The 15,812-nt window shown below is 37.0% G+C and overlaps 1 protein-coding gene across 1 annotated transcript in view; it reads right to left on the bottom strand.

Moving 5' to 3' along the window:
* LOC145673758 (dehydrogenase/reductase SDR family member 11-like) overlaps positions 1 to 15,259 on the bottom strand; it is a 71,973-nt gene extending 56,714 nt beyond the window's left edge. Inside the window, exon 1 of the mRNA XM_081743507.1 lies at positions 15,105 to 15,259. Within this exon, the coding sequence (XP_081599633.1) occupies positions 15,105 to 15,236 (132 nt within the window). The 5' untranslated portion in view covers positions 15,237 to 15,259. The remainder of the gene's footprint in view (positions 1 to 15,104) is intronic.
* Positions 15,260 to 15,812: the final 553 nt, after the last annotated feature.

Below are 15,812 nucleotides of genomic sequence, written 5' to 3'. Positions count from 1 at the left end.
TCGAGCTCACTATCATGAATGAGGACTAGCTCGGAAGAGTAATACTCCCGGAAGTAGGAACTAAGTACACGTTTCTCATTAGTTGGCGTTATCCTTGTCTTGACACGTAGCCTACATATAGCAAACCCAAACACTTGCTGCGATCAGCCCTCGTGGCCAAACATGCTAGCGCTATGGACTTGTAATGGAAATCGCTTTTCACGTGGGTTGAAACCCGGTCTAAGGAAAGCTTTTTTTCACTTTTTTTAATTTTCATAACACTTTTTTTTTTCATTAAAATAAGTTGCAAATAATACTCGAAAAGGTTATTTACTTACTTTTGTGCAGATAAGAAGTAGTAGTAGTAGGAGGAGAAGGAGTACTAGTAGTAGTAGTAGTAGTAGGTGTAGTAGTAGGAAAGGGTTAGAAGCCCAGCAGGGCTCGTTTTGTTCCACTTTGTATCCCATGATATAAATTTTGTGACCAACTTAAAACAGCTTGCTGGGGTACCGCGTAAAACAACTGGCTAGATTAGTGCGCGAAAAAAAAAACGTACTTCTGGGAGTATTACTCTCCTGACCGGGTCGTCATGAATGGGAGTCACGCTTACTTGGACTCTTCATTGCCACCCTTGATAGACTCGTTCTCTTGAAGAGTCGTATGAATTATTGCCTTTGGAAGAATCAAGTATTTTTGTGACAATAAGTGCAAGGCGTGTTCAGTTCAAGGTCCGAAAGTTACAATTTCAATTCCAAACAATATGGTTGCTATGAAAAAAGAACTGACCGGAAAATCCAGAAGGGATATTTTACGCTTAGGGATGAGTTATTTTACAACGAGTTTCTCAAAAACGACTCAAGCAATTTTGCTAATATTTCACAAATAAATATTTCGTTACTAACCTTACAATATAGGATAATTCATTTGTCCTGAAAGTATTCACAAGCGGTACTTTACTCTTGGAGTGGGTTTTTCCGGGTCATTTTCTCAACAGACAATATGGCATAAATTAGAAATGGGCACAAGTCGAGTCAGAGGTAACTTCCTCGAGTCCAGTTCCGAGCCGAGTCACTGTTTTCAGGTCGAGTTTCGAGTCGAGTCGAGTTTGATAAATGGCTCGCCCGTTCAGCTCGTTTTAACTCGTTTTGAAATCATTGCCTGATTGGACTGGAAAGAGAAAGCCATGAGAAATGTAAGCAGTAATTTGGAATATTTTTAGTGTTGCTCACCAGATAGGACAATGGGTTTTTTATAAGTAGACAGCCTCAAATGTCGCGAGCACCAAGTACATACTGTATGATAGTTTTTAACATCAAGGCTGATACCTGCACGGTCGAAGTTTTGAGCCCAAGCAGAAGTCCAACCTAGATAGTGATGTCAACCGGCTCAGCTCGGTTCAACTGAGCAAATACCTCGAGCTAGCGTGGTTGAGATGAGCTACCGACTCGGTTCAGGTGAGCCATCGGCTCAAGCCGGCTAGGTTGGGTGAGCTGTTGACTCAACTCGATAGTGAATGGGCTGTGAGCTAAGCCACTGGAGCTGTTGACGACCCTAAATCCTGTTCGAGCAGTTTTGAACATGTTTGGCCGGCCCCTATAACTTTTGGGCCTTACAATTTTTGGCTCGAGCCCGAATACTTGCTCCTCCGGAACTCAAATCCAGAACCTCCTTGCCTCTTAAACTTCACGACTACCGAGTTGAGCAGTCAACTAGTTTTTAATATTCAGCTACAAACTGCCTGTTTTTCATGTGTATACACTGTGTTGTTTTAATAATAATAATAATAATAATAATAATAATAATAATAATAATAATAATAATAATAATAACAATAATAATAATAATAATAAGAAGAAGAAGAAGAAGAAGTTGTAGTAGTAGTAGTAAGTATCATTGATAATAAATATATTGTCTGTGTAGGATCCTTGACAAAAGTACTTGAAACTACACACAGCATTTGGCTCGATTTGGATCGTTTTGGCTGGACTCCACTCGAAACTCGAATCAAATTCCAAGCGAGTTTCGAGTCGAGTTGGAGGATTTTTTTCGAGCCGAGTTCACAAGTCGAGCTCAAAGATGTTTATTTCGAGTTGAGTCGAGTTTCAATGAAAACTCGCTCAAACTCGCTCGTGCCCAACCCTAGAATAAATCATTTATTGTGGATAAACACACAAGACGTGATTTACTCTGATGCTGAAATTTTTGCAGCCGATTTTCTCAAAAGCGACAAGGCGATTTTATTCATATTTAATACTCGTAAATAAATATTTCATTTGGTAGTGTGGATTAACTCATTTCTTCTTAATAAATTCACGGGGGAAGTTTATTCTTGAGGGTGATTTTTTCGAGCCATTTTATCAAAAACGTCTCAATCAATTATGTTTACATTTCTTAAATAAATGTTTTATTAATAACCTCACAATACACGATATATCATTTTATCATAAAGCAATCAACATTGGGTAGTTTTCTTTCGGGGGTAAGTTCCTTTTCGAGTATTTTTTTTTTTAAACGACTCAGATGATATTCTTCATATTTAATAAATGAATATTTCATTAATAACATAAATCATTTCTTATGAAAAAAATCTGCAACGGGTAATTTACATTTGGAGATGAGTTTTTCTTCGGCTGAAGTTTTCTTTAGAAACACCTATAACTTTGTTCGTATTTCAGTAATAAATATTTTGGTTATAACTGCAGCATAACGTGGTTTGGTTTAAGAAATTGGAGCTAGAAAGTTTAGTGCGGTTACCCGTACCTTTTATTTTTTCATGTTTTCGTGTGAGGACTCATTGCCCAAAGTTTGTCTGTATTGTTTCCGAACAAACTGTAGATATAAGCATGCATTGCAAACATAATTGTAAGGGTACTTTTATGAGACACTATACAACGTAAAAGTTTGAATTTTATTAGGTCTAAGTTAGACTAGAACTGTTATAAAAGCTGGTGCATTGGTCGAATTAGAAATAAATTAGTGCCGATATGTTATAGACGAGAAATAAAAGTGTTCGCACAAATACTGCTCATTAATATCTACTGTATCCAATTCATTGAGCAGAATATCAATTTTGAGCGAGTACACTGGGGCAGGGAGGACTACACGCAACTTGCCGCCCCGTGCAACATCATCATTTTGCACCCAATTTACCCTAAAAATACACATCTTAAAAATCATGATTTTATTAGTATGTTACCTGATCACACTTTTAGTAACCTTAATGAAAATATGGAAATCTCGCCAACACTGCCAATTCAAAATAAAACATGAAATCAGTTACCTGATGTTGAATTAAGAGTTAAGATCTTAATTCTCTCTTGTGGAATTAAGAATTAGTATAAAAGCACACATACAGTAGCTTAATTACGCGGTCATTTTTAAACTGTAGCTAATAATAATAATAATAATAATAATAATAATAATAATAATAATAATAATAATAATAATAATAATAATAATAACTTTCCTTGCTTTCATACTCGTTAAATCCAAAATAAAAGAGAAGTCCATTCTTGTCCCATTTCATATTCATTTCCATATGTAACATTTCAATTTTATATATTTTATGGCAATTTTTACCGCACCCCGTACACATACCGTAGAGTCTAGCACTAGTAATTACTTCAGCATAGCGCTTAAGTTTTTACAGCTAATATAAATTTTGGCGTCTTAGTTTGCTACAGGTATGATATACCGGCCCAATTCGATCAGGGGTGACCAGTTATAATTTACTGTCACTTCACAATATTATGTCATTTCTATGTTATTTATTTAACATGTGCTATTTGAGATAATAAATGCTCATCGAAGTTTTATTGCTTGAACATATGCGGAACTTTATCTTATCTATACCATTGAACCATCTGTTTCTAAAGCTTGTTTAATGCAAAACGTTACTGCAGTGAAGTTAAAGCTAGGTATTATCAGTCTAAAATGATAACAAAAATCTCAATTTTTCTTACCGCTTTAACCACTTTTACCGTTATTTTATTTTATTCTAACTGTTTAGGATTAGGATTTACATTTCTGGGCTTTCGGCATCTCTGGCCATGTTACTCCGTCACGTATGAGGAATGATGTCCCTCGGCGATCGCACCATCCGAGGAAAGGGAGAAAGAAAGGATTGGCAAAGGAAGGAAGTGGCCTGGGATCTATATACAGGGTGTTTCAAAACAACACAGACAACGTTTGGGAGGTGATTCCTGATACCAAGACAAGACAAAAAGTATAGACCAACCTAGGTGCACAAGTGCTTCCTTTCGGAGTTATAAGCTGCCGGAAACATGAAAAAATTAACTTTAAAGGTCCATAGCTCCAATACTATGGGACCTACTGTAGTGGGGTCAACACTTCACTTAAGAACTAATATGTTCGCCATCCAAAAACACATATTTCAGAATCCTAAATTACTCACGCAATAATTTTTATAGAGACAGTTTGGCTATGGGCATATAATTTGAAGTACTCACAAACTACCTCAGTAAAAATTGTTGCGGAGGTACCGCAGGATTCTGAAACATGGATATTTGGGTAAGGCACACACTAGTTCCTAAATAAAGTCTCGATCCTACTACAGTAGGTCCCATAGTATTGGAGCTATGAACCTTTAAAGTTCATTTTTTCATGTTTTCAGCAGCCTATAACTCCGAAAGAGAGCATATGTGCACCCAGGTTGGTCTATACTTTTTGCCTTACCTTGGTGTCATGAATCACCTCCCAAACGTTGGTGTTGTTTCGAAACACCCTGTACATATGTTAGGTACCATCCCGGCATTTGCCTAGTGTGAATGAGGAAAACCGAAGAAAACAGCATTCAGGAAGCTTTTACACTTTTTCGACGGAGTGTATTCTAGCTGCAAGTACTTCGTTGCTGAGTTTTAATTTTAGAACTTAGACCCCGGCTATTTGTAGCGATCGCAAAGCGCATTTATTGCTCATGCGTAAGTTTGAAATACGCTGACCATGTATTTAAATCTGAGCGGCTAAACATGAACGCGAAAGCAATAAAATTGCTGAGAAAACGCCGGCTCCAGCGTATTTGGTGCGGGTCGGAACAATAGACCGCCTGCTGTTTAAAAGATTTCAAAAGGAATGACAGAAAGGAAAGACGTGTTGCCAGGCAAGGGGATTGTAGCAAGAAACAGCTACTTGGAAGACACTTTGTGCAGAGATTGGAACTCTGCTATTATAATGTATGTGTGTGTATAACAAAAGAAAATTCACAAAAATAGAAGGAAATTCCGAAAAATTAGCTAATCACAGAAAAATCTATGTAACACAATAGGGTGATTTCTCGTGATACACTTGATTGACAGTTTGCTGGTGCCATGGTAATCTATAAGCAAAATATTTGGCTTTAGGCAAAAGATGAAACAACGAAATAACTTGAATTTGAGCCTCTATCTCAAAAGCTCGAACTCCACCCCCAAACAGATAACCACAAGTGTAATCACAAAGAGAAATTTTCAGTTGTGTTTGAAAACGTGTCCTGTGTACATATCCAGTCATGGTTAGTGTGTTTAACACAGAGGCGTTTATAATCGAAATACAAAATAGGCCATGTCTATATGATTTAAGAGATCCGAACTACATGAATCGTGACTTAAAAATAAAAATGTGGAGAGAAGTGGCTGCGATATTTGTTCCAGACTGGGAGGGAATGGAACGGAATTCTCAGAATGAAGAAGGTAAGAATATTCTTATCTTATGATTTCATTTAATACTGTTAAGTAGAGCTACATCGAGCCAAATTGATGTTCACTATGAATAGTAATAATAATAATAATAATAATAATAATAATAATAATAATAATAATAATAATAATAATAAATACTTTGTTAAAGTTGTGCCAACTTCCAATATACCTAATATATACCAAACCTTAAGGCGCAACAGTCCGAAAGGGCCAGGGTCGCCTATGCGTTATTTTATGGGGTGGATGATGGAACAATTGCCCTTAGATGGTCTAAGCCAGCGTTTCCCAACCGGTGTGCCGCGAATGGGTCGCTGGTGTGCCGCGAGGAAATCAAAACAAAATTATTATTCTATAGCAATCAAGTTGCAAGACATACAGAAAAAGGTACATTTGTATTTCAAATTACTACTATGAATCTAAAATTTAAAGTTTCATACTGTGTTACTTTTCTGTAGAACATTTTTCTGTACGTTTCTAATTTTGAAAAAAAAGTATTTGTTATCATTGTTATGACCATTATTGCTTCTTTATTCTTGCAGACTATTTCGTAACTTGAAATTTTAAAATATTATTCAATCCTTCCGGCAAAGTATACATGCATACGAATTACCTATATTTGTGTTTTAAAAGTAAAAGAGATTCGTTTGTTCGTTCGTTATTTAGTGATCCTCCTTAATGAAAGGTTGGATACAGTTTTCGAAAAAAAAAGTGTATTTTTAACAACTTGAGCCCTATATCTGATTGTAATTGTTTTCTATTTTTAAATTAAAATGAAAAATAAGCATAATGATTTACCACGGGGAAAAAACAGTGGTCTAGCTTTCTTCTCTGTGAGAAGGATGTCAGTAATCAGAAAAAAATACTACAGTATTTTATATTTACAAATAATAATAATAATAATAATAATAATAATAATAATAATAATAATAATAATAATAATAATAATAATAATAATAATAATAATAATAATATATGTGCCGCGAGAATTCAAGTTACCCTGAAGTGTGCCGCAAGTTGAAAAAGGTTGGGAAACGCTGGTCTAAGCCATAGATGTGTGCACAGTAGAAAGGCGGAAAATGCCACCTCTAATAGTTTGGTACTTAGGTATATCGAAAATGTTTTAAACAGCAAAGACCATAATTTTAAATTGGGATTCAATACATCTTATTCTCTTTCCAGTCTTTGAAATGACCGAAAAACTACGTTGCCAAATTATTTCGAAACTTAGTTTTGTAAAACAAACACATAATGTTTCAGTTTCCAGACATTTCTTTCCATGCAGCTTAGAAATATTCCTGGGAAAGATATGTTTATTTTATTTTATTTATTTATTTTAACTGTAACTGCTCGTGTTTTATCAACTTTGTTCTGAAACTGAAAATAAGGTGCTAAAATTGGTAGAGAGTAGGAATTTCAGAAGAAGCCAAAATCATGAAAGGAAAAAAAAATTAAAAGATTAAACCAGAGAATTGGTTAAAAATATCATGATGTAAATTTTATACTTGGTGGCTTGGAATTTAGCAGTCCTTTCAGCACCGAAGCTATACAAGATGTAAATCTACAGTTTAAGGTGGAATCTAAACTACCTTTATGCGCTGAAACTTTTCAATGATTTCCCACAGGATTCGAATCCGGAACCCCATTCTCCAAAGGCACGTGCATAGCTAGTAAAGTATAAAGTAGTGTAAATGGAATTTATTGATTGTGGTCTAATATTTGTTTTCGATACAGAGGATATCTTTAAAAAAATGCCTCTTGCTTCGTCTCTTTCGACTATATCAGCGAGGCTACATCAGACGTGAACTACAGCTCAACGTGGGACCCTAACCACATAACCTCCTGACTAGAATCGAATCCAGGTCTACCACTTCTGGCGCGGGAAATGAAAAGAAAAGACCTGGAAACCCTGACTGGCTCATAGTATGATTTACAACTTTGGTGAAACTAAAATTACCGTATAGCCACTTAGGCCGCGTTCACTGTGGGGGGTAACGCTTTGTCGACTAGCCTAGTACTTAGATAAAAAGAGAGGAAGGAATTGCTGGCCTTTTAGTAGATTATTTTCGGAACAGCTGGCTATTTCCACGCGTGACGCACTCTACAAGGGAACATGCTCGTATATTTTAAACCTTAACTATGGTAATGAATGTAATGATTTTTCAATACAAACCACTAAATATGATTATAGAAAGGACATATTATAATTTCCACATATTGGTATTTTTGTATTTAATTATTAAAATACCACGTTATATTTATACACTAAAACGTGACTCACACTACAGGAAGGGAAGTAAAATTTTACTCATATTTTGAATTTAGGAAATCTTCCTCCGTATGACTTTACAAAATGTATTTTGTACATCAACATTTTCCACAAGGAATGCAGTGTTCTCACAACCACCGTTTCATTCGCACTTCAGTGCAGTAAACAAATGACAATGGAATTTCTCTGTGACGCACACTACAATTCACTTGTGACGCACACTACACTTCCTTCAATGACAACACTTAAATTTTCCTATTGTTTGGAATCTTATTGATTGTTTGAATTTGTTATTCATCGTACCTCGTACAACTGTGGAATGTATTTCCAAAACATGCTACTGAGGTAGCTCTGTTGGTACAGCGTTGGTTCACAGTCGGGAAGTTGTGGGTTCGATACCGCTGCCGACCATTCTGACGGGTTTATCTGCTTTTCCCTCAGTCCTACCAGGCAAATGCCGGGATGGTACCTAGCAAATCCACTCTGGCCGACATTTTCCCAAATCCTTTCCTTAGTGTAAAATGGCCTCTGAGCCGTATCTGTTGTTCGTTAAATAAATAAACGCATTTTGTTGATTCAATAAGCATATTGTTTCCTTTATTTTCTTCAAATGCCTATCGATACCTGCAGTAGTTTCGTTTCAATAATGTTTGTTAGAAAACAAAACGCACTTTAAAAAAAATAGGAAACTGAGATATATGTCGAAAGGTATTCGAGAAATGAAAGAGCAAACTCAAATATACTTATTGAACAACCAAAAAAGGATTTAGCATGTTTCGGAAATGTGTAGTTTTCACTAAAATTTATTTGCATCATTATTACTGTGTTTTCCGGTACATTTTCTTTCAGGGAACTCCTGCTTGGCTTAGTGGCTAGCACGCTTGATTTCGGATAGCGTGGTCCCGGGTTCGATTCCCGGTGAGGGTACAGTTGAAGGACCAAAGTGGTTAGAATTCCACTATAATCAGTAGGTGCACGTCGTCTTTAGCCTAGCAGGCATAACCGTGGGACAAACTAAATCAACCCAATTTTTTTCAGGATTTTAAAATAATTTGCCTGGTGACGCAGTATAAATGCATGCTCTAAAAACGGGTAGTTTATTCTAGTTTTTTCATCACTTCCTTTAATGTTCCTGACATTCTCTCCTTCGGCACTTTGCCAGTCTCATCAGTAGTCTATTGTTGATAGGTATTTCCATATTCGTGTCTATTGGTTGAGTAGAGTTGAGAAGCGAAACGAACTTTGGTAATTCACCACATTCTTGTCAAGTATGAAACATACAGGTCTCAGATTCATCGTCGCACACTACGAGACGAAATCAGATTATTTGTGCTGTTTGACAGAAATGAACATGAATTTAACAGTCATCTAACATTCTCGTGATTGATGCACAGAAAGATTTGGTGGTGTTCGCGTTCAGCAGTACGTGTTTCGGCCGAAGTTCACAGAATTTACATCTTCCAATCTCTATATCAGGATTCTGTTTCTTGAACTGTTTCACCGAGTGTTAGGGACGAGTAAAGTTTTTGAAATTTTTGTTTGCCGAGATTAAACAATCTGTAAGTCCTAGTGCCTGGTAAGATATTCCATCGCTTAAATAATACTGAATAACTGCTTCTTCAGTTGTCGTTTTTGATGAACTTTGATCTAGTGTCTTGGCTGGCTTTTTATTGTCGGGTGCAAACTGTTCAAACAATTGTTTAACAACAACCTTACACTTATTGGAACTATGAGGTACGCTTCTTTTAACTTTAGCCATAGCTTTCCCATATGAACACCGAGATGAAAACACTGTTAGGTGAAGATGCACTGGTACTTGTTTATTTAACATAGCATCAATAGCTGTGCTTAATTTCTTCTTCTGATGATATCGTCTCATTTCTTCCATCTTCTTCTTTCGCATATGCTCCTTCTCTTCAATTGTAATATTCTTCTTTTTCCTTTCACGTCTAATTCTCTATTTTTGAGTCTCTTTTCTTCGAAATTCGGCATTATTTCCGGACGTACGGAGCCTTTCCGTGCTCTGCTTTACGTTGTTTTCGCCATGCTTGAACGTGACACACACTACCCGTGACGCACACTACATACACTTCAGTAATTGTAAGTCTGTGTTTATTTGAGTTTCCAAATCAATATCACGGCAAATAGTTGCTCTATCTATCAAGAAGGAAAATTGAAAGTATTAAACCGTTACATGCAATAACTAACTTTTAGCAGGAAAAAATGTGGTTTTTTCGTGACGCACACTACAGCACAAGACCAGTTTTCTAATATGAAATATCACTTAAACAGCTGAAAATAGACAACATTCGCATATGTAGTGATACACAATACGGTACTCTACACTCAAAATTGTAAACACCTTTTTCTTCTCTTCTCAATAAAATTAATAATCGACAATTAAATGTCAGTCGATATGCCTTTCAGCTTGTCTCACAGAGCGGCCATATTGGATCAGCACTGCTGTCAGTTCAGCACTTTACAAACTGCAGCAAATTATATAGCATTCATAATTTTAGACTTCAATCGAAGATATGGGTGACAAAAACAAGCGAAACACATAAGTTTAGAAAATACACTTTTGGTGTACATTCCCGTGGAATTACCCAGCTATGACTTCTGGCGCGATGGTAGTCAGAGAGCCAGAATATGGAAGGGGAAATTCTGTCACGTGATTAGTTGCGCACAGTGAAAGCGCTATGGTCATTATGTGTGAGCTGTTAGATACTTGTTTTCGCGCTGTTGTAGAAACGTCATGCTGTGCGACTCAATTCAGAGACGCACGTACAAACGCCCGCAGCTGTTCCGAAAATAATATACCTGTACGTGTTCCTTCCTTATGTTATGTAAGAACATATAACAAATGCATAATGTTGTTTGCATACATGTTAGGAGTTCTTAGAAACAATCCGAAACTACAATAAATTTTGACCCCCCGCTAATCTCGCAGTAAAATCGAGAAAAGAACACATCATATTACTGGAGACTGCTCAAAGTCCTAAAATTGATGATATAGATATCTTTACATTTTGAGATGCAAGTCACCCATCTTACGTTTCGAATATAAGATCACTAACAAAAACACGAGACTTTAGCAGCACCCCGTTCTCTGTCCTACTTTTTCAAAGTTTCTTCAAGCTCGGGTAAAGAGTTCATAAATGATGCATCTAGTTGTTACATAACATCGGCCCAGAAATATTAATTTTCCTAAACATTCTTCCTCTCCATTGAAAATGGAGAAGGAAAAGTTAGTGTTTGTTCTTGAGCTTTTACAAAATGGGAAAGGGATTGGGATCCGAGTTGCGTTTGGCTACAATATTAGTCAGAGCTCCTTCATGGCTAAGCGGTTAGTGTATGGGCATTTCGTGTGAGAGATCCGGGTTCGATTCCCGGCGGGAGCTCATGTGGTTCTGATTCCACTTTAATAAGTAACTCCACGTCTCATATAGCCTTACTGCTGAACGGGACGTTAAACTCAAGTCAACTCAACTCAATATTAGTCAGGTAATTATGTCTTTTCATGACTGTGTTAAGGATTTAGCAATTAATAGAAAAATCGATATGGACGCATTCACAACCAGCTACCGACTTATATAATGTATAGGATAAATAACTTTTGTACGGAGTCTGGTTTGCCAAAACTCCATTAGAACGAGATATACTTTGTACGTCCGCCAGTTTGGGAGACTAAAACATTCTCAAGAACTACTTGACCAATGAACTTGGTCATAATGTAGGTCAAAAGTTACGAGTTGAGTTCGTTTTTGACCTGATACAAGGGAGGATCAGAAACTAAGGTTATAATGTCTATATTTCTGAAGTTTCGTCTGTTACACAGGAATGAGAAGTGTGTGGTAATACATGAAGTTGGCAACTGTGCAGAGTTTCAGCCACCCGCCTCATATGGCGCTAGTTGTAGGTAAACACAAATGGCGACTAGTTTCGAAAACTGGTCTCGCGAAGAACTCCGCTCAGTTATTCGATTTCTGTGGGCGAAACACGTAACCGCGGCTGAAATTCGCCAGCAGCTGGTAGAACTTTACGGAGAGACTGTAATGTCTCGTCAGCATGTCGCAGAATGTTGTCGAAAGTTTGAGGCTGGTAGAGAAAACGTCATCGACGAGAAGTATAGTGCCCGATCCAGCACGGCATCAACAGATTTGAATACAGCTAGGACATCGTCAATCACTCTCCTTACAGCCCAAACCTCCCTCCAAGCAACTTTCACCTATTCACGCACTAGAAGGAACACATGGGGGCGTCGTTTTGCTTCAGACGAGGAGGCGAAACACTCCGTAACAACGTGGATGAACACGCAAGGATCAGAATTTAGTGTCCACCACAAATCCCAATTGGCGCGAGATGGTATCAAACCACGATCCCCACGCACCAGAGATGAACACTCTATCACTGAGCCACCGTACCCCAGTAAGATAAATTAAATTGCCATTACATATATCTCTCGTACAGAGTATGTCCTTTAGTGAGGAGTACCAGTGCAACCTTTTCATTGAACTTCCCCTGCTGGACAACATTTTTTGGAAGAAACTCTAATAGTACTTTTACTTTGTTTTCAGCATTGAGGTGTTATGAACATGAGACGTGTACCTGAGATTCGAATCACATGATTTTCCAGTGAGAATCGAAACTCCACCTTCCAAACGGAAGACGCATACTATAAGATTACAGGAGACAATTCAAAATGATGGACCCGATTTCAGAAATGTATTCTGTGAAATGAAATAATAAAGATATGTTGTTGTGAGACATGTGCTTCGAAAGGTTAGTTTCCAAAATTTAGTTTTCATGCAGTGTTTCCACTTTCTACCGCTAAGAGTAAGCAGTAAGCATGAAGTAAATTTCTGATACTGACCGCAACATGCAACAAAAGGTTTGAAAGAAGAAAAACTGTCGATTTAATGTGTGCTGTGTTACGCGAGGTGCTCACATAGAACACATATGATATGTCTGAAGAAAAATTTGACAGTTTACGTTTCTCAGCACTTGCCTCACAATAACATATGTTCATTAGATTTCGCAGAATAAATTTCTGAAATCGGGTTCATCATTTTGAGTTGTCCTGTATAGGCACGAGGGGGAGCTGAAAATGTTCCTCAGAATGAAGACAATCTAATTAGCTTAATCTTAAATGAAGTGAAATTTCTATTTTTACGTCTCACAATTGTTTCCTGTAGGGTAAAGAAGACTGATAAAGTAACGAAAGCGGATGATTATGGAAGAATTGCTGGAACGACAATATGGGGGAAACAAGAAAACCCACGGACACGCTGCTGTCCACCACAAGCTCGAATGGCCGGGGTTCGAACCAGGTACCCTTCACACCAGAGGTGACAGCTCTAACACTGAACCACCACGCAATGCCCTTCCGTAAGCTTAATTTTGTGGATCACTAAATGCACTTACACAATTATGGAATTTGTACTGAAGGTTCTAGTGAACATCGTTGTAGTTGAACTCAATTTTTCGATCTTGAAAAATTCGTGAACCAACTAGCGTCACAGACTTAGGGTGTTTCCGTACTAGTCTTCGCAAAATTCTGCGTACAGCAACGCAATGGAAAAAATGTAAAAATTCATTAGAGCTAATTGGCCTATTATTACAAATTTCGCGTAGTATTAACCGTTACGTAATGTGCCCGTTGGTATGACTCCAGTGAAGATATATTAATTGTAACAACAAGCTTTCAGAGGACTTACGCACAGTGTTTTAAGATTTGTGCGAGACCAAAAGGAATTTGATGCAGACAATAAATGCCTTAGCAATCCATGCAGTAGGCCCAACAGTGGGCAATGGTGGCCTGACCAATTGGAAACGTTGTTTCTGTATTATGATTGCCCACCTTCCAGAGTATTTGTTAACCAACTGAATTGTTAGCGCCAGTCGCTACGAAAGAAGTAAAATTGCAATTGGGAACTAGAGGTCAAAATTGTTGGATAAACGACGGTAAATTGTTAGTTAACCAACATACACATTTAACTACTTTGGACCAACACATTTTTCTACTTCTTTTCAACTAATTCCTAACCATGCCAACAACTAGCCTGCACAAGGTCTAGCAAGTGTGTTATCGGGTAGGTGCTAGGTTCTATATAACGGAAACAAGGATAAAATTAAACGAGTACAATAAGTATATACATTTCTAATGTATGCATTATAAAGTATGTGAATTCTAGATTTCAATTTATTTCTTTCTCACTACTTATTCCTAGCTCTCATTCCCTAGCGGTTTCCGACAACAAAACTCAAAATTTGCGTTTTAGTTTGCTATAATTGACATTAATTTCAAACATCAGGTAAGTATTTTGACGAGAGACAACTACTGCACCAAAGAGATCTGGTCAAGAATTGCCATAGCTATAGAAGCATTCAAAAGGAAAAGATCACTCTTAACTAGCAGGCTCAATATTGGACTTAAGAAGAAGTTGATCAAGTGCTTTATATGAAGCATTGGACTGTATGGTTCTGCGACTTGGACATTACGGAAGTTAGAGAAGAAATATTTAAAGAGCTTTGAAATGTGCTGCTGCAGGAAGATGAAGAAGATAAAATGGACCCAGAGAGCAACAAACGAAGATGTTTTAAAACGGATATGAGAGAAGAGGACGCTTTTAGCAAGCATCCTTCGTAGTAACGACAATTGGATTGGACACATCTTGGAAAGAAATTGTCTTCTCCATACCGCCATACAAAGAAAGATGGAAGGAAAGCGAGGAATAGGAAGAAAAACACAACTGATCGATGATTTGAGAAACAGAAGAAATTATAGGGAGTTAAAAGAGGAAGAAGAAGATCGAGAAACGTAGAAGAAGCATTTCCAGGCCCAAACCTTATTAGAAAAAAATTCATTAGTCCCAGGACCTGCCAAAAGCAGAACACTTAATAATAATAATAATAATAATAATAATAATAATAATAATAATAATAATAATAATAATAATAATAATAATCGACATAAAATTATTTGTTGCTTAATTTGCATTGTGTTGGGATCTGCAAATTTTATGAGAACGTCACAGAATGAGGCCCATGATTTTTTACTTTTGCAAAGTTGGCAACCCTATGCTCGATTACTCTCAAGGCTAATATGCTATAAACTGCAGTTAAATAAACAAATTTAGAAAATAAAAAAGCCTGTAGAATACCTCAATTTTTTCGAATCTTCTAGCACATCCAACAACTTTGAGGCCTTGCTTGACAAGTTCTGTGGCTATTGCAGCCCCTATTCCTGAACTTGCTCCAGTCACAAGCGCTACACGTCCGTTCCAACGATCCATTTTGTATGTTTACACTACAGCGAAGTAACTTCCCACCTGATGACGTTAATCTGCATCACCACAGGATTTCTGCTCAAATCACAAACGATAGGTGTATTTGAAAAAAGAAAAAAAGATCGCTGTTACGTAACACATTAAAAAAAGTTTTTAAAAAGTGCTTCGTCATAACTATGAATAATCACAGGAAACGTTAACAACAGAGAAAGAAACTTTCTAACGTTTGGAAATTAAGATCCTAAAACAAATGTAAATAGAATTACAATGAGATATACTTGTTAGTTTGACACTGAAAGTAGCAGAAAGGCCCTCTCCAATTATTACGTGACGTTCCCACAAATTCTTTTCTTGTGTGTTTCCTCCAAACGTAAATAGTTCCCTCTTGGCTACATAATTAAAACACGTACTCCCATGCGCAAAAAAAATTGCGCGTATACTGTAACTCACGATTTTCCGCATTTATTCCTTTTTCCTTACGTTTATGGGTAAAAGTGAGTTATTAGTGTGTGGAGATAATAGAGAGCAATCCATCTAAGGAGATATTTCCAAAAAATATAATAAAATAATAAAAATATAAAC

The sequence above is a fragment of the Thermobia domestica genome, chromosome 17, assembly GCF_964235325.1.
Source record: "Thermobia domestica chromosome 17, izTheDome1.hap1.1, whole genome shotgun sequence".
NCBI lineage: Eukaryota > Metazoa > Arthropoda > Insecta > Zygentoma > Lepismatidae > Thermobia > Thermobia domestica.
The sequence above is the reverse complement of the archived record's forward strand: the minus strand, read 5'-3'. Positions and strand labels throughout refer to the sequence as shown.